Below are 18663 nucleotides of genomic sequence, written 5' to 3' on the forward strand. Positions count from 1 at the left end.
CAAAAACAACTTATATAAATATACATTAATAAATAAATAATACCAAAAACAAAAAAAACACCCTATAAAAAGGAAAAAAAAAACCCCAAAAATCCTGAAATTCTCCAACGTCGTCAAACTGAAACCCAACCCTCAGAGAGGAGAGAGAAAGTTCAACAATGGCGGAACATCTAGCTTCGATATTCGGGACAGAGAAAGATAGAGTGAACTGTCCGTTCTACTTCAAGATCGGAGCTTGCAGACATGGCGATCGTTGTTCAAGGCTTCATACAAAGCCCAGTATCAGCCCTACTTTGCTGCTTGCTAACATGTATCAACGCCCTGATATGATTACTCCTGGTGTTGATCCTCAAGGCCAGCCCCTTGATCCCACCAAAATTCAACAGCACTTTGAGGTTTGATTTCTATTAGGGTTTTTATTTTGTTGATTTGATGTTTAGGGTTTTTAATCTTTTTATGTGTTTTTTTGAGATTTGTGTTTGGTTGCTGTTTGTGGTAGATTAGTGTTTAATTTAATCTGATTTGTTTAAGTATAAGTTTGTTTTTGTAATCCAATTTATAACATTTTTGGAACTTTATTTTTTCAAATTAGGGTTGGAGTTGGTGATTTTGTGTTATTAAAGATGGGGCTTTTTGGTGATTTTGTGTTGTTAAAGCTTAATTGTTATGAATTCAATCTGCTTTTTGACTCTGTTATACATGGAATTATTGGAACTTACGTTTGTTATTGTCGTTGTGTAGAAGTTCCTTATTCAATAATTTGTTTTTGTTTCGATTTTAAGGTTATCATTAAATGATGTACTGATTGTTTGCTTTTTAATATGAATGTGCAGGATTTTTATGAGGATTTATTTGAGGAACTAAACAAGTATGGGGAGATTGAGAGTCTCAACATATGTGACAATTTGGCTGACCATATGGTATTGTTTCCGATTACCATACTTTGATTGTTTATATTATCATATATGATTACAAGTTTTGACTGTGGTTTATCCGTGTGTAGGTGGGTAATGTTTATGTGCAATTTCGAGAGGAAGAACATGCTGCTGAAGCTGTTAGAAACTTGAGTGGAAGGTTTTATGCTGGTATATTATCTTCTACTTCTGAAAGAATTCCTTGCATCTTTTTTTTTTGTTGTGATGCTTTTTGTTTGTACCTTTTGTAAATAGGGAATCTCTTTCCCTAATACTGAGTTTCCACTAATTATTTTTGTTATTCCTTTTTTCCACGGAATTTTTTTCTTATTCCTTTTTCCCACTGAATCTATACTGTATTACATTGCTCAATGGTTAATTGAAGGGCCATAATTCCTGGTCTGGAACTATGAATGGCCCTTGAGAAATTAAGTAACAATGATGTCTCCTTTGCTTTGATGAATGTTGCATAATATAGAGCTATGAAAAACATAGTTGTATCAAGTTTCTGCAGCAGCTCTGAATGTTAATGTAGCTACTTTTTAAGCTCTGATGCCATTTTATATTAAATCTTGCAGGCCGTCCAATTATTGTCGACTTCTCTCCTGTAACGGACTTCAGGGAAGCAACATGCAGGCAGTATGAGGAGAATGTGTGCAACCGTGGAGGTTACTGCAACTTTATGCATTTGAAAAAAATAAGCAGGTAATCTTAATGTCATCACCCTCTTTATCTGGTTAGTTGGCTAGTTTTATACTTTTTAGTGACATACTTTTTTTGGTTGTTTACATCAATTTCAGGGAGCTCAGACGTCAGTTGTTTGGAAGGTATAGAAGGAGGCGTAGCCGTAGTAGAAGTCATAGTCCTCCACGACATCGGGGGCATGGAGATAGGGGACATGGAGATCGTCCCCATGGTGGCCGTGGTGGATATGGTGGTAGAAGAGAGGATGATAGAAATCAGCGATACCCTGACAAGGGTAGGAGGCCTAGGAGCCGTAGCCCTGGGCATAGGGGAAGAAGTCCTGTAGGTAGAAGGGATAGGAGTCCAGTGAGGGAGAATAGTGAGGAAAGAAGAGCAAAGATTGAGCAGTGGAACAGGGAAAGAGATCAGACTGATAATGGGAATAATGATGTTAGTCATGATGCCAATGATAACCATGCGAATGGGTCCGTGGAGAATGGGGAGGATTACTATGACCGTCCTCAACAGTAAATGGATGAAGTGGTATAGCAGACAATATACACTACTTTTGGTATGTATCATCTACCCTGTTTCAAATTGATTGAAGTATATGGCTTCTTAGGATAAGAACTTCATAAAAGCATATTTTACCCTTTTTAAACAGCCCCATAGAAGGTTATAGCTTACCACCCATTTTCCACTGTGCAGGTGGAGTACAGGTTCATTGCTTAAAGATAATGAAAGTAAAACCTTTTTTCCAACTTTTGAAATGGTAAATGAAAAAAAAAAAATTCTAATTAAACAAGATTAAAGCAAGAACTTCTGTCTAATCTCTATCTCTTAAAGGTTTTTATTATTTTTTTTCCCTTTTAAACTTATTATGGTCTCATTTTTCCCTTTTAAGCCCAATCTCTTCAATTTTTTAATGACTTTGCAATGGTCACATGACCTGGCCGTCCTGGGGTGACCATGGTCCTGCCCAGGCATTTTATGGCACAGCACTGCACGCGGGCCTAGTGGGCCTTGCTGGTGCAAGTTCACTGGTTACACGTGCGTGCATACTTAAAGCTCTTTTCATTAACAAAACAAATGAACTTCGACACAATGAGCAATAATGAATATGGAAATTTATGTTAATGAATCTACAGAGTGGTTAAAGCTTTGTATTTGACATGCATTTTGTACATTTTATTAAAATCATTCAACGGTAGAAGTTTTACTAATTTAAAAATCATACAATTCCTTAAAAATTTTAATCAATTAACATGCCAAATCTTAGTAGGAATGTTTGATGAAGTACACAGAGTACAGAATGGCTGACTTAGGGAGGGGGACTGTATTTTTGCAAGGTTGTTTTATGAGCTGAACATCAGTAATATGTTGGCCTCCAAAAAATAATAGGAATTGTGAAAGTGGTTAGACCCAACACCTAGCTATATTGTGCAAAAAATAAAACAGGAATAGTAAAAGTGGCTACACTTGAAGGGAGAGGACTATTTTTTTTTTTTTTTTTGGTGGCATGTAGTCAATCCTTGTTCAAGTTTGGGAGTAAAAGCTATCAGGCATACTAGAATTGCACATTGATTAAATTCAACCTAGTCAATCCTTTCTCTTTACATAAACCCTGCTGATATAATGTTTTTGAGAATGCCAGTTAAGTGTTGACGTCTTGCTAGAAATTTTGAATAGCTTTTAGCCTTTCCTATAGTTCAGCAGTTTTGAGTCTTTAGTATTCAGTTGCACTTGCATTAATCTTGTTATTTTCCAGAACATGATATATTGGTTCATAAGCAGTATGGAGAATGAAATGTATTCCCATCCGCCTGGAAATCAGTTGCAAATATGTTATAGGTTTGGTTTCATGCTTTAGTGGGAACTATCCCAGTATGTTTTTTGGTCGTTTAATCTTACGTAGTTTGTCAAGGTGTGCAGGTCCAGGTTTTCCTGTAAGATGGCAGAGACCTCGTCTTTTATAGCAGCTTATTGTTATATTTCTATACAGGTTGTCTGTTATCAGAATCAGCTCGTTTGCAGAATCTTCTTAAAGTTGAAGTGATGGATGGATTGAAGATTTTACGCGCCGACGAGAAGCTTCAGTTTAGTTCTTGGTGTGTGATATTTTTTTTTCTCAGGGACCATATTGCAGTGTCAGAGTTTATTTGCTAATGTTTTAGTAGACTGTTGTGCTTTCATATGTGAAGACTATCTATCTGGAAATGTATTATCCTGTTTTTCGGTTTTACTTCGCTCATCAGTGTTATTTTATAGAGTACGTAATGTACAAAAGGCAGGAGGAAAAATCTTCAACCTATGAAATTTCTTCCAGTGTCCAATTGAGTTGAAATGTACACCAATTGAACTGGTTTGACCTTAACTCAACTCAATCCTTTCGGAATGGACTTGATTAAATCTGATTTGTCTTGATTCAAATTGATAATGTGACTCGATTTAAACCAGACATGATTTCAAATCAACCCTAATTTTAAACCAAACCTAATTTAACGTGACTCGATTTAAACCAGACATGATTTCAAATCAACCCTAATTTCAAACCAAACTTAATTTTAAGCCAAACGTATTTTAACCCTACTTAAGAACAACAAATATCTTATACAAATTGACTTTGTGTGATAATACTCGTAGCCTTATAAGATCATACGGTTGAAGAGTAATAATAACCTTAAATAGATGACATTCTTTTGTGTCTATATGACTAATAACCTTGAAGAGTAATACTTCCTCCGATTTCTTTTACTTGCAACACTTTCCTAAAAAGGAAATGTCACAATACTTGCAACAAACTATAAAAGGAAAGTTACTATAGGGAAAAACTATACTATTTCCCTTATTTAAAGCATATGGCCCACTAAATTACACTCCTAACAACCATTCATCTTATTTTAAAGTTTATTATATCATGTAAACCCCACATTTCTTAATTACCGCGCTAAAGGGTGTGTTGCATCTAAAAGAAAACGGAGGAAGTAGTCTCACTTTAATTTGATAAGTGATCGGTAGTTTGAGTGTAATTTGACTTAAAAGATGAAAATGACACAAAATATGATCGAATGAGAAAACTAATACCCCATAATTACTAATGACACTATATGAATATGACATTTGAATGACCTGATATCGATCCAATAATAAGGTAAACTCAATACTTTGATTTAAAAATAACCTTATTGGAATATTGAATTCATTGAACAATATTAAAGCAAACACGAAAAGGATTTAAATCGAAATTGACCTAAAATAGAACCTACCTTATCTTAATCTAATTGAACTTTCGAACTGATCCAATGAACCGGAATCAACCCAATTCAAAGTAATCCCACCTGAAATTAGCCACCCATTTTAAACCCAATTTGAATTTATCTGAACCATATATGAGCCGAGATGAGGTTGACCCGACCCAAACTTGACCCTGACTCATTAGACCTTGACTCAAAATTGACCCAACCTGAGGCAGGTTAAAAAGATTTCTTTTACCCAAACAAACCCAACCTGTCACATGTTAGCCCAAATTCTATCCGGTTATCAAAATTGGCACCTCTAAATTCATGTATACAAGAACAACTATGGCTAAACTAAAGGTGGATAAGAAACTATAAGATAAATAAGAATTATAATTGATTAATTGGTTACTTTCGTGAATTAGTGTATCAAGGGTTAGCACAATGTGACTAATAATATCAAGTATTCTAGCGAATTTAAGTTGTATTCTTTTTTATGTAGCATCCCTACTCTCCACAACCTCGAACTTACTCTATTTGGTGCCCAAATTATCATTTGAATCTCCTGCTTTGTACTAGGCTTGCACTCTGGGGAACCAATTCAAAGACCCAGACAAATAAGCAAGGTTTGCTTCCTGACAAGCTAAACCACTCCTATATGAATAGACCAACATTTCAAAAAACACAAGGCAATAAAGAGTTTAATCTATAAGATGGAACACTTTCTACGGATTGACCAGCAACAGACCAAAACCGATGTACAGCATATTTTAACTACAGTAGATGCACGGCACAAAAGGCTCCCAATTACAGGTATCTTTGAGAAGCAGCAAAGATAACCAAGTGTGGGAAAAGAAAAATATTTGCAAAATACGACCGTTACCAAGACTATACTCCAGCTCCAGTACGAAACCCATTTGTCCAACTATGTCCCCATTTAAGTAAAGGGGTGAAATCACAAAAATTGAAGACAATCAACCAGCCATACATAGAGCAATCTCAACCAACTCTATTGTTGACTGTTTGATACAGTGAATTGAGCTGTGTGTTCCATTTGTCAACAGCTGTATACTTCTTCATTCCCTTAGACCTGCAAAACACAAGAATCAGTTACTACAGTTGCTATTAGGATTAACAGAATCAAATTTGAGAATAAAGAAACACCAAAAATTACCTGTCACTGCGCTCTAACAGCCTATTCACTTGGTCTATGTGTCCTTGAACTCTGTTGTCCAAAATTAGAGACACTAACAACTGCTCAACGTCTGCTTCTGGGACATTTAGCTCCTGAGGACAGAAAACAAAAAAGTCAAGAGAATACAATTTAGTTGATATACTGATGAACTTTATTAATCACCCCCAGCAAAATTTTAACATATCCCATCAGCATCCTCCTAATCATCACCATTATCACCACAACAACCTTTACTTTCTTTTCCTTGAGCCACTACAGATCTCTACCCTAAACCTCCAGTCCTAGCATAGCTAACAGATCTCTATTCAAGTTTGTATTGCAACATCTAGAAGCCATCAAGAAAGAAGCCCAAAATCCAAGAATACTTTTTTAAAAACGGTGAGGGAGGCCATGTTTAATGAATTGAATCTTACAGAGCAGAAAACAAGATAAGGAGGTGCATCCATGGAACACTTGATACTATTTCTTATAAATAAAAAATATATTGATAGCGTGGTAACTAACGACCCCACTTATGGAATTAAGGCTTTGATTGATTGATTGTGATGCTCACAACCCAAAAGTATTAATAGTCCATGCATGTTCAATAGGACATTTGATGTACCTTTTCCACAACATTTCCACAAGATCAATTTGATAACAATCTCCCATACTGTACAGGCTTCATTTTTAAGGTTGTATGACTGTATGTTCTTTCATTATATAAGTTGCACAGATGATAAGATCTACAGGGTTCACGAACAAATAGGCAAGTCATGTAGTGTTAAGGTATAAGCTCTTTTTTTGAAAATAAGGGGATATTAGAGTCTACATAACTATGATCATTGACTTCTTCACTCCCGACTATAAGAGCACAATTTTCTCATCCTAGTCCCACAAGGAAGGTGTGAATAAGCACCTTGAGTGAAATTACATTACTGATCCTTCTTATCAGAATGACCATAGACCAACTACAAAACTTTATGCCCCAGCCACTGCAACCCCCCCTTCAGAAAAAAGGACACAATTTTGTAGTTTTTTTGCACGACAACATAATATACATAAATACACTTTCCCAGCACCAGGTATTTCTTAGACAACCTACTGTAGAATTGTTTTCCCAATTCTGTTGGTTATCCCAGCAACATAATCAAACTAAAAACATATTTCCCAGCAAGTATATAACCATTACAAAGAGACCAGACCATCACATATAGCTATATCACTATGGTAACATCATTAACAAGTACATGAAGATAAACACAGTACAGTAAAATAGACTACCGCGGATAATTATGTTACAGAATTCCACTTTATTTATTTATACCTTGGATATGAAGGGTATTCTGATTCTTGTGTACGGCTTGATTAGTTTGAGCAATACTTGTGTTCTTATATTCTTCAACAGGTCTTCAATGTAGTTTCTGATGAAGGGATCATCCATAATTGTCCTCCTGTTACTCTGCAGCATCAAACAGTTATTCGTAAAAAGATCAAAATTTGAAGGCAAACACAATTTCTTAAACATTTTTAAAATATTTAAAGTAATAAATAGAAAGCATATTCTAAAAGGTGAAAATCAGAATTCATCCAGACCTTCAAAATCTTCTCAAACTCCAGAATCTCATTTCTCTGGTAAGCTGCTATCAAATTTGTCATTGCCAAGATTTCAGGGTCATTTTTGTAACTGCAAAAATAGATGAAGTAAGTTCATAAGGACCGTGTACGTCAAATCATAACAGCATAAAGAGTGAAGAATAGAGATAAAGAGCATACGGCTTAGCCTCTTGTCCATCAAATGGATTCACCTCAGATTCCATTAACATATTTGCAAGTACCAAATATCTGTCAATGAGTATAAAGGAGACCATGTGAGACAAAGAGAAACGAATCATCAGAACAAATGACAAAATCTTATGTCCCAAAATAAGAGTGAATTTGTATCTAAATTCAAGTCCCATGTATCATTAGCTAAAAATGCTTTGTTTCAAAAACTACATAATAATTCAATCCAACCCTTTATTCAGTAGGCCAGATCAAAGGGCTGAACAAGATACAAAGGATAAAAGATAATATCAACAACAGGGTTGACAAGAATTGATCCCCCTCTGACCACAAGGTTGGAAGGTGGACGCTCAACCCCTAGCGTTCCAACTCAACTAACTAGATCAGTATCTATTTAAAATTTAAAATATATATATATATATATATATATATATATATATATATATATATATATATATATATATATATATATATATATATATTCCCTTAAACATTTAATCAATACAAAAAACTGGAAGAATTTTCAGACATAAAAGAGAAAAGAGTCCATGCATTATACAAAGACATAATTTACAGCCCAATGCTCTATGTTGCATGTAAATAATCTTACAGTGTAATCCAGGATTCACAACTAGCAATCAGAAGAAAGAAGGATACAAAGGTCAAAAGTAGGATATGGTTATTTGCAGATAGATATCTGTGAGCAATGATGTACTCTGATATCCAAGGGTCAAAATCTTAGTTGGCAGAGAGAGTTTTAAAGTGACATAATACTTAGGAATAATTAACTTTACAGATGTAATATAGAGATTCACTTCTAAAATCAATTGATAAAACAAAAAGATTACTGAAACATACTTCAAACATTGGATACGCCGTTGGTTTCCAGCTTCATCGTAATTCTTGAATGCTTCAAAAAAATCTGTTGCTGCTTCTGCCCACTGACGCTCTGCCATATGCATTTTCCCTCCACATTCATGAATTATTCCCATTATCCTTGGATGTGGTATTGCGGACTTAACAGTTAGTGCCTTCTGATACAGTTGCTGCAATTGAACCACATCAATCTATGAGATGAGCAATCATAAAAGACTTGAACTAAACGAGCACCACATAGAGATGATGGCAACATATCATGATAGAATTGATAACAATAGAAAAATTTTAACAAGTTGGAGAGCTCATAATAAGTTAGAGTTCAGAAACAACTACAAACCAGATACATGTGTACATCAACACCCAAAACCAGAAAAGTCTACATGTAAGAATTGCAACTTACAAATGTGGCGGTTAAAACATACCACAGTACATGATAATATGGACTGCAATCACAGCAGTTGTTCTATTATACATTAGTTGTATATTTAAATTTCACAAAAAAGGTTGCATTTAATTTACAGGGATTACACACACAAAATTAAATTATAATTATATATTCAGAAACCCAAGCATCACAAAATGTAAAACTTAAATTTGTATAGATCACAAACCCAAAGACAATAACAAATAGAATAGTAGTTCTGAACACTTCTATTTTATTACTTCAAAAGGCAAGATTCCGAAAATGAATTAATCAAACTATTTCATACCCCTATTGCAGGATTTGCAGCCCTCATTTCAAGGCCATTTATTAAAGAGATAGTACTCCATACAATCATCAGGATTCTATAGTTCTATTAATTAAGTAATTTATAATAAGTGAGCAGAGAGCCAGAGAGTACAAATAAGACACCCAAAAAAGAAAAATAAAATAATAATATTTAAGTTGTGCTGAATGTGCCCACCTTGAGTTTCTTGTTGTTCTTGGTCTCAGTATACATTTGAATCTCAATTGCATAAACCTCCAACAGTTGAGTTCCTTTCTTTTGATCATCTGTACCATCTTCTTTTTGACATGATTTATGAAGTTCCTTCAATATCTGTCAAATCCGAACAGAGAGAAACTATATCACAAACCTCAGTTGCTAGTATTATCACTAACCACAAAAGAAAGAACACAGTTACATGAAACCTTGTTCATTCGCCCATATTCACCCATGTCAAACCAAATCTTGCAAAGTTTTAGATTAGTTTTAAACCACAGTCTCTGCAAAATGAGAAAGCATGGCATTAACCCAGTGACATTTGAAGCAGAGAAATGCCAATAAGATATACTGCTAATGCAAGAAACCCTCACCTCATTTTTAGCCTCTTCAAGAGCTCTCAGAGTTGTTTGGTAGAACTCTTGCAGGAGATCAAAATTGTGGCTGGCTGACCCAGAAACAAAATCCATAATGTTGTTTATACATTTCTCACTATAATTTCTTGTTACGGCTGATTTAATGTAAGTCAACATCTCTCTATATGCTTCCATCATCTCTTTATACTTTCCCAGTCGATAATACAGCTTTACTGTTTGCTTTAATGCCTTGAAACCCCTAAATGATGAATCAGAGATCAGAAAATGGTGTGGTATTAGTAAATAAACCTACAGTTATATAAATTCTGACACATTCATAAGTCATCTCTTGTGTAGATCCCTGAACAGTAAACACTGATCTCCAAATGAGCTTGTTTGCATCAACCCACTCAACTTGTCAAAATATGACTGACAACATAACAGTCATTTGCACACAGGGAATCAGCCAAAATGATATCTACAATAGCCCATTTACCATTCCAAATTCAATTTTAGCTATCTCGACATGATTGTTCCCTTTTACTCTACAAAGTAAATTTCGCACACAATAATCTTTCCAAATTGTCCTTAAAAAAAAAATCTTTGCAAATTCACATTTCTAATGTTTAGACAATATATAATGCAAACCACCCGAAGCGTGTGCTAATTTTCTGAGCAAGTTCAGCAAAAACTAAATTTAACTTGTTAAAACAATAAAATTTGTATATGTAAAGCTTACCAGTCTGCTTTGTCTGGTTCCATGCGAACCACCTCAGCGAAACCAGCAAGAGCACCTTCAGGGTCAGTTTCAACCAAACCTAGAAACATAAGGGGAAACAGTGTCAGATATATCACCACAGCCTTTTTTATTCTGTTGGGGGCACAGGGGCAGAATATTCAGTGGAGACCATGACCAACATCTTACAACATGATTGGAGTTGAATCATTATTGGTCATTAGAATTACGCATCTAGGGTGACTGGGGAATCAGATGGTAATATGATCAGCAGGGTACTCAAAGTAAAACTGACATTGACTGAGGAAAACTGGAAACAGTGACATGAATGAAAATTTTACCATACTACTCTTATATAAAAATACATTTAATAATGATACACAAAATTGTACAGTTTTAGTCATAGGATGTTTATATGGAAACTGTAGAAACAATTAGCCAATACCATAAATGAAGCTGTCTTTTAGTCCCATAAATCTATTGAAGTATGAATAGTAGCAATGATGTCAATTCTTACTTCCCCGGGGAGAACCAGAATATCAGATGACAAAAAAAAACAGCTCAATACAAGATCAAGAGAAAATTAAGAAGTAAAAGGATGTGAGAACCAAAGCCTTAATCACACACGTTGTTAGAGGCAGAACTTTTCTACCTTAGTCCACCCCTGAAATAGTATTTTTAACTAGGTAGTACATCCTTTGCCTTGTACACAAGAACCCCCAACAAATGTTTTCAAGTTCAGGTGTTGTTTAAGGTGCTTAAATGACACATACAGCCACAATCACCAATAAATAACAGAGCAACATATTCATGACTCTCGCCCAAATAAAAGATATACAACCAAAAATCAATCATGCTAGATGCTTCATCATACACTTATTAATGGAATTTGTGTCAACTTCTCTCAATCTCTATGTTAAATATATTCACCATCTTTTGACCTAGCACAAGGTGCCCAAATAAAAGATATACAACCAAAAATCAACCATGTTAGATTCATCATATAGAAATTAATGGCGTTTGTGTCAACTTCTCTCAATCTCAATGTCAAATATATTCACCATCTTTTGACCTAACACAAGGTAGTCCTCTTTTGAATTCCAAGCCAGCTTACTCCCGATGCACAAATTATTTAAAAAACAAAAATAAAATCCAGATAACAATTCTAGTATCATCATTAATCTCATCTCATCTAGCACCCACTCATTAACAAAGATAAAGAGGAAAAAGTATACTTCCCCTGTGCATATTACATGTTACATAAGCTTTTTCGACACAGAGTTTTAAGAGTTTGAGTTAAACTTTTTTTTTTTTTTTTTTGACAGTTTGAGTTGAACTTGTTAAATAATACTTCGTATATAGGTATAGTTGTTGGGGGATTTAATACTTATAAAAAGAGAAAATGGCTTAATAAGGGATGTGAGAGAGAAAAAAACAATTTTGCAAACTATGCCTCTAGATTCACCAGATCAATTTCTTCCTTTTACCCCTATTCTGAGCTTGTTTAAACACAAAATAATCACAAACTATTTACACTCCTAACCGGTACAAGGAGAGAGTGAACAAAGGGAACAAAATCGATTCCTATAGTCAATTTCTTATCCCAAACTGAAGTTTTCTCTTTTCTCAGTCCAAGCAGTATGAAAAGAGGCAGATGACAAGATCAAGAAGGTTTTTCTGCCTCATTCACCAACTTCACCAATACAATTTATGTACAACGACCTCACACAAAATATAAGTCCACCACATCTCCTTCTACTATTAACCTTGCATTATAACCACAATCCCCAAGAAATGGACAATTATCATGCCGTTAGCATATTTTCAAAGTTGCCTTGCATTATAAACCAAGAACCTTTACACTAACACTCACATTCAACCCAATTTCTTGTCAATATAAAAGATATTGCCAACTTGAGTCAACCATAAAGGCATTGCAAAGACTGATTGCCATACCCCATTTTCCCCAATACTCACAGTAAGGAAAAACAAACTATAGCATACATTGCGCCAAACACCCACAAGTTCAGATTTACAGAAGAATCAAGGGCATAATTACAGTATAATTTTCCAAAATATTAACTGCAAAATTCACAAATTGCAAAACTAATCATGAACTCTAAAGGGCATTCCCAAATTGCTATACAAATCAATAATTCAAAGGAAATCCAAAAATCGCTATATTATCAATCAAATTGAAGCAGCATCGAAAAATAACCTTTGGAATTATAGTATTGATTCTCAATGTCAACATCTTGCTCGTCTCCATCATCGTCGGAATACTCAAATCCGTAATCTTCCATATCCGCATCTGTAACAATATTCAAAGAAAACGAAATTTATTAAGCAAATGGAAAGCGCCATTAAAGCAAGAACTAAAATACAACAGAAAGCGACGAAATTGAAAGCGAAAATCCCACCGGAAACCATGGTAGCGCAGATAATCGGGGCTCAAAGCGTCTGGAAAAACCCTTGAGAAATTTGAATTTAAAATTATCAAATTAGGGTTTATGTAAAGTGAAATAATTGTCGGGAAAAACCTTGAGAAATTTGTTGTTTGATGTTGAGGAAGAGAGTTTTAGCGAAAAATGGAAAAAGAATGATGAAAGGGTAGAGTATATAGAAGTGCAGTAGAAGTAATCGTTTTGCAGGATTTATACTGGTTTGTCTAGATAGTGACTGGGGTTAGAGCCTATGTATCATTCCCCGGATTTGGATAGGTTAACATGAATAGTTATACGAAGACCTGACAATCCTGACCCGATTTGATTGATTCGAAAGTGACCCGAAATCATTGATTTCAAATTTAATCCGAACTAGAACTAATCCTACCCAAAATGGAGTTGACCCGAACATGACCCAATCCGAAATTGATCTGAAATTGTGAAACCTGAGCTCACTCGACCCGAAGTGACCCAAAATTCGAAGTGACCCGACCCGACCCGACTCGAAGTGACCCGATTCCTGAAGTGAGTAGGGTGAAATGATGAATTACTTAGTTTAGGGTTTCTTTCTTTCCTAAATAATAGGTGCTCACGTTTTTTTTTAAGAATTTTACTTTATTTTTTCAATTATTTTTTTGAGTGAATTTATTTTGGTGACCCGACATAAAAACTTGATCCGACCCGAACTAACTTGACTCGAATTGACCCATCCCAAATTGACCCGACCTGAATGACTCGACTTGAAATTGACCCGCAAATTGGTCCTAAAAATTTACCCTACCAAACCCGAACATTTATTAACCCGACCCGAATGACCCGTTTGCCAGGTCTACTTATATGTCACAAAGAATTGTCCGCAAAAATGTATATTCCCTATGTCCCATAATATAGTTCATGTTTTCCTATTTTGAAAACCTAAAATGTTGTTCATGTTTCTATTTTTGGATAGTATGTAAAGAACACTATACCCTCATTCATTACCTTTGAATTTTGCATATGTCTTCTACTTTGTTCTACTTTTTTTTTTAAAGCACTTTGTTCTACTTTCTCTCTCTAACTTGTGTCTATAATTATACTTTTCATTTTTATTACTGTGCTTCACCTACTTTCTCCTTTTATTTATTAAATACCATGACAAAACACAAACAAATACTATACTTCGTATTATGAAACGGATGGAGTACTAAAGATTAAAAGTGATACAATAAAAGTAAATGGAAAATGGCAACAAAAAAAAAAGGTTGAATGAATAAATGGATATTGTAAAGTGAAAACCCAAAATTACGATATCATATCACTAATAAATAAAGTCGGTCTTGCAACCAGATCACGAGACATCGAACTTAGCATTCTAAAGTTTCGCGAGGTGTCGAACTACATAAGCAACAGATAGATATCTATATATTATACCAAAACAGGGTACATTGGCTCCATGGTTGACACGTTTCCCTATTTTAGTTAAACGTAGTGTTTTTTTTTTGGGGTTAAAATTTATCGTCAAATATCTTATTCATATATCGCATATTATAGAATACTCCTTATAACTATAAAATCTTATATATTTTAGTTAAGTATTTGATTTAACAGAGGGCTATGTAATATTTTATAGAATTGCCATTAATAATAGAAGTTTATGTTATCCCGTTATTATTACTTCAGATAAATTTGTTAACATTATATTCTTACTCATATACAGTTTTAGTAAAGATATTCTTCTTTACTAAAACAATAAATTGTCCATCTAGTTTAGACATGACATATAGTCAATGATATTGTTATGCATCTTTGTACAATATTAAGTACCAGATCATAAACTTGCGTGATTAGTTGATATGCTCCTTAATTACATAAAAAATTATATTATAATTCTTATATTAAAAAGATACTTGGAACAAGATAGGTACAATACAAAAGAAAATTAAGGACTGGTTTTGAATTGAAAAATTAAGGGTTTTTCTATATAGTAACCCTTTTTTTTCACTTTTCTACGTTGTGCCCCAACATATATCAATTTATACACTGTAACCCCAATATATTTTTTGCTTCCATACGGTAACCTTGTTGTTATCCTGCCGTTAAAAAATTCAGTTAGTGGGGTCCACTCTCCATTATTAGTATTTTTTTATCGATTTCCGCGTTGAAAAATATTCCGTCAAAGGCTTCGGGGGCTATTTTGGTCCCTAGGGCTCCAAATTGAGCTCTGATTTGGCAAAAAAATAATGTAAATGACTAGTGAATCAATAAAAATAGATTCAGTCATAAGTCTTAGAAGAACCGCTTAAGTAGTAATGTCATGTTGAGTATGTTGTTGAAATTTAAGAAAAAAAAACACAAAAAACAAAAAATAAACAAAAAAATTCACATAATGAAATTATGTTGTCAAATAATTCTATTTTTTGTATTCGTGTATGTTTTTATATTGATTGTTTAAGTATGTCGTTGATGTACATGTTAGTTGTCAAATACTATTTTATTTCTGAAAGTTTGACTCATTTACTATTCATGTGATCAAAATAAAATAAGTTTGAACACAGTTTATGATTTACACAATAGAAACAATTAGCGTGTGAGATCTTATTAGATTCACCTTATTCAAAAATTTCCAAGTATCAATTTTTTTATAATTTTTACTCATACATAGCCAAAGATATTAATGATCAAATATGTTCATTGGAGACCGTGCAAATGCAACGGAGGGAGTATATGAAATTGTATTATACAATAATTGATCACAAAATCAAGAGATATATTATTTTTAAAATTAAAATTATTACATAGATATATTGTAGTTTTTTTTATTACATTTTTATTACTAAATAACTTTCATGTGATGATAATCCATCTTAGGATCCCTCGGAAATAGGAAGGGGAAACTTTAAATGACTGAGCCGTTTTTTAATGGGTACCTAATAACTATAATTTTATATTAATGTAATTTTTTTTTTTTTTTTGGTACAAAAATTTGAAAGGTTTTGAAAAATATATTAAGTTCAATTTAAAAAGTTCAAATAAGGACTAAGGAGGTGATGAGGCATGAATTATAAGTGGATGTGAATACCTTGGAAATAAAGTGAAGGGGAAAAGATTATACAAGTATATCATAGGTGACGAGCGGGTGATCGAGTGTAAACTGGGTATGGATACTTTGGTGAATGAGTACAAAAACTATTGTGCTAAATATTAAGTTGAACACAAATTTACATATGTAACTGGTTACAGGGGTGTGGCCAGGTTATTCGATTCACTAGGGATTACTCAGTCAATTAGGTGTAACTTGGTTAAGGCTTAAGGGTTACTCGATGAGTTAGGCGTACCTTGGTTAGGGGTTATTGGATCAGTTGAACGTAACTTGGTTAGGGGCTACTCGGTCGGTCAAGACTTACTCAGTCGATCAAGAGTTACTCAGTCATGGGTTACTCAGCTCGATTGGTCAGGCGTTACCCGACTAGTGTTTTGGTGAGTGTCAATGTAATACCCCAAATTTTGGAGTATTTTTGGTCAACGATTTCTTTTCAAAAATAAACTTTTAAACTAATTATTATTATTTTCAAATTGTATAATTATTATTATTATTTTCGGATTTGAAAAAAAATATTATTTCAACGTAGGTTTTAATTCTATTGAAAAAAACTAATTTTATCTAAAATTTGAATTTAATCTTATCATAGTTAGTCACATGAATCTATCTTATACCACACTTCCACCCAAATTCCACCATATATAATTGTTGGCCGTGAGAAAGGGAGGGCACCAAAACCAACTACACTACTTCTCCTTCCACACTTCATCTCCATTAATTGGTAAGCCAAATTGATAGACGGAGGCTACTAGGTGAACGTTTCGGAGGTTAATTACCTTGAGTTTTACGCACGATCAAGGTAATTTTCAATGTCCATCATCTTTAGAATCCCGTTAGGAAATTGTTTTGAAACATTGTGCGCCAAATACGTGCTTATGTAATAATATGTGATGAGTGTGCTATCGTATGATATATTTTGGAATCATATTATATAATAGATTTCTATTTTGTGTACTAGTATATGTATTTTCGAAAAAAAAAATGATTATTTGACATCGTATGAGTTATTTAAAATAAATAATCTTTGGGAATTGGATGATTTGATTATATGTGATTGATGGCCTCATGTGGGATGACTATGGACTAATAATACTGAAATTGAAATATTGTTACTTGGGATTAAATTGATTTGTGTAATACTTGTGTACAGTGTAAGCAGATGATTTTATCTAATAAGATGTACAGTGAAATTTAATCTAAGAATAGAAATGAAACCCGAAAGGGTGAAGAACAGGTTGCCCACTAGTAGTTATGGTTGCTACTAAGCTAGTTGGTTTAAATTATTGTATGTTATTGTTAGTCTTCCTCCTAATCACTGGGTATTGGTGAGGGGTGTGCACACTAGGGACATTCTGCTTTATTTCATGGCCATTTGGGGTTACGCGCAACCCTCCGCAAAGTAGGTGGTGATAGGGACTAGTCCCGGCTTACTAGCGTTCTCTTTCCCTTTCTTAAATAAAGTAATAATATGTTATGTGACAATTTGAACTTGCTTGAGTATTAAAATATTTATGAGACTATATTATGTATAAAATGTCTTCGAACTAAAATTATTTATTTTACGGGATGGAGTTGAAATTACTTTTATCTGATTTTTGGGAGTTTTCTCTCTTTTCTTATTTCTGATTTATTTTGCAGGTCGGTAAGAGGGTACTCGGTTACGTGTGAGGAGACGTTAGAATAATCATGTAGCTAAGACAATTTAGTCTATTTGTGAATTTAATTATTTCCTTTTAACTAGTCTTTTTTTTTTTTTTAAGATAATTTGCAGTTTTGATGTAATGACTATTTTATTTTGCCACAACCTAGACCCCTTAGTTTATTAATTATAATTTCATTTTTGCTTTGCATTTATTTTCTACGGAAAATAAGTGTAGCAGTAACACTCTCAGAGTTCGATGGTTGGATTTTGAAAGTTAAAAAGGTTACTCTTTTTGTTTTAAAAAGATTCGAATTTTGGGGGTGTTACAGTCAAGCTGCCGCATGGTGTGGATGGCCACAACAAAAAAAGCACTGTTTGTATAGAAATCTACTTTTGGCCTCCTGTCCCGACAGAAAGTGTAATGACGATAAATAAAACCATCTTCGTGTTGGATCAACGTGAAGAACACTTATGGATAACTGATTCAATCACAAGAACACAAAAATGACTAGCCTGACCCAAAAACAAATGAAATAAGGTCCAATTAACTACACCCGATCATAATTAGGCTTAAGCTCGAGCTTAAGACCTAAAAATGACGGATTTAGAGGCGCCTAGGTTAAAAATCAATGATGCCGCAAAATGTCTGCGTGTATCTCACTGAGTCGTGCTGGTCTAGCAGGCGCAACTAACTCAGTTGTGTGTGACACCCAGCGCAACTGCTAGTGATGCGCTTGCAGAAGATTCAGAAATTCATGAAAATATAAAACCGAATCTTATCTTAATGCCGCGCGCAAGACATTCAGTTGCG

At 34.1% G+C, this 18663-nt stretch overlaps 2 protein-coding genes across 7 annotated transcripts; one reads left to right on the top strand and one right to left on the bottom strand.

The window, feature by feature from the left end:
- The first annotated feature begins 83 nt into the window (after positions 1 to 83).
- On the top strand, positions 84 to 3844 carry LOC110709400 (splicing factor U2af small subunit B-like). 6 transcript variants are annotated; one of them, XR_002508926.1, is made up of 7 exons: positions 84 to 395; positions 834 to 920; positions 1004 to 1085; positions 1493 to 1619; positions 1715 to 2169; positions 2307 to 2370; positions 3601 to 3844. XR_002508926.1 is itself a non-coding variant. In XM_021887615.1 (6 exons), the coding sequence occupies exons 1-5, from the start codon at positions 159 to 161 to the stop codon at positions 2127 to 2129; spliced, it is 948 nt and encodes a 315-aa protein (XP_021743307.1). In that variant the 5' UTR covers positions 84 to 158; the 3' UTR covers positions 2130 to 2169; positions 3367 to 3844. The 6 variants fall into 6 exon arrangements, 5 of the variants coding, with proteins under 5 accessions (XP_021743307.1, XP_021743308.1, XP_021743309.1 ...); XM_021887615.1 differs by lacking the exon at positions 2307 to 2370 and having other exon boundaries at positions 3367 to 3844; XM_021887616.1 differs by lacking the exon at positions 2307 to 2370 and having other exon boundaries at positions 3514 to 3844.
- A 1663-nt stretch (positions 3845 to 5507) lies between these two features.
- LOC110709399 (COP9 signalosome complex subunit 2-like) lies at positions 5508 to 13352 on the bottom strand. Its single transcript, XM_021887613.1, has 12 exons — positions 13108 to 13352; positions 12906 to 12998; positions 10691 to 10769; positions 9970 to 10210; positions 9805 to 9879; positions 9578 to 9712; positions 8652 to 8839; positions 7785 to 7853; positions 7605 to 7695; positions 7336 to 7470; positions 6009 to 6121; positions 5508 to 5924 (listed from the first exon to the last, which is right to left on the bottom strand). Exons 1-12 carry the CDS (start codon positions 13115 to 13117, stop codon positions 5834 to 5836), a joined length of 1320 nt encoding a protein of 439 aa, XP_021743305.1. The 5' UTR covers positions 13118 to 13352; the 3' UTR covers positions 5508 to 5833.
- Between the last annotated feature and the right edge of the window lie 5311 nt (positions 13353 to 18663).

The sequence above is a fragment of the Chenopodium quinoa genome, unplaced genomic scaffold, assembly GCF_001683475.1.
Source record: "Chenopodium quinoa cultivar QQ74 unplaced genomic scaffold, ASM168347v1, whole genome shotgun sequence".
NCBI lineage: Eukaryota > Viridiplantae > Streptophyta > Magnoliopsida > Caryophyllales > Amaranthaceae > Chenopodium > Chenopodium quinoa.

What these genes read in the sequence shown, in the direction of transcription:
- LOC110709399 (XM_021887613.1), bottom strand. An exon ending in TTGAAGAGGCTAAAAATGAG is followed by an intron (nt 9,880 to 9,969) that starts GTGAGGGTTTCT and finishes CTCATTTTGCAG; the next exon opens with AGACTGTGGTTTAAAACTAA. An exon ending in AATATGGGCGAATGAACAAG is followed by an intron (nt 9,713 to 9,804) that starts GTTTCATGTAAC and finishes CGGATTTGACAG; the next exon opens with ATATTGAAGGAACTTCATAA.
- LOC110709400 (XM_021887615.1), top strand. Translation starts at nt 159, where the DNA reads ATGGCGGAACATCTAGCTTCGATATTCGGGACAGAGAAAGATAGAGTG. An exon ending in ACAATTTGGCTGACCATATG is followed by an intron (nt 921 to 1,003) that starts GTATTGTTTCCG and finishes ATCCGTGTGTAG; the next exon opens with GTGGGTAATGTTTATGTGCA. An exon ending in CATTTGAAAAAAATAAGCAG is followed by an intron (nt 1,620 to 1,714) that starts GTAATCTTAATG and finishes CATCAATTTCAG; the next exon opens with GGAGCTCAGACGTCAGTTGT.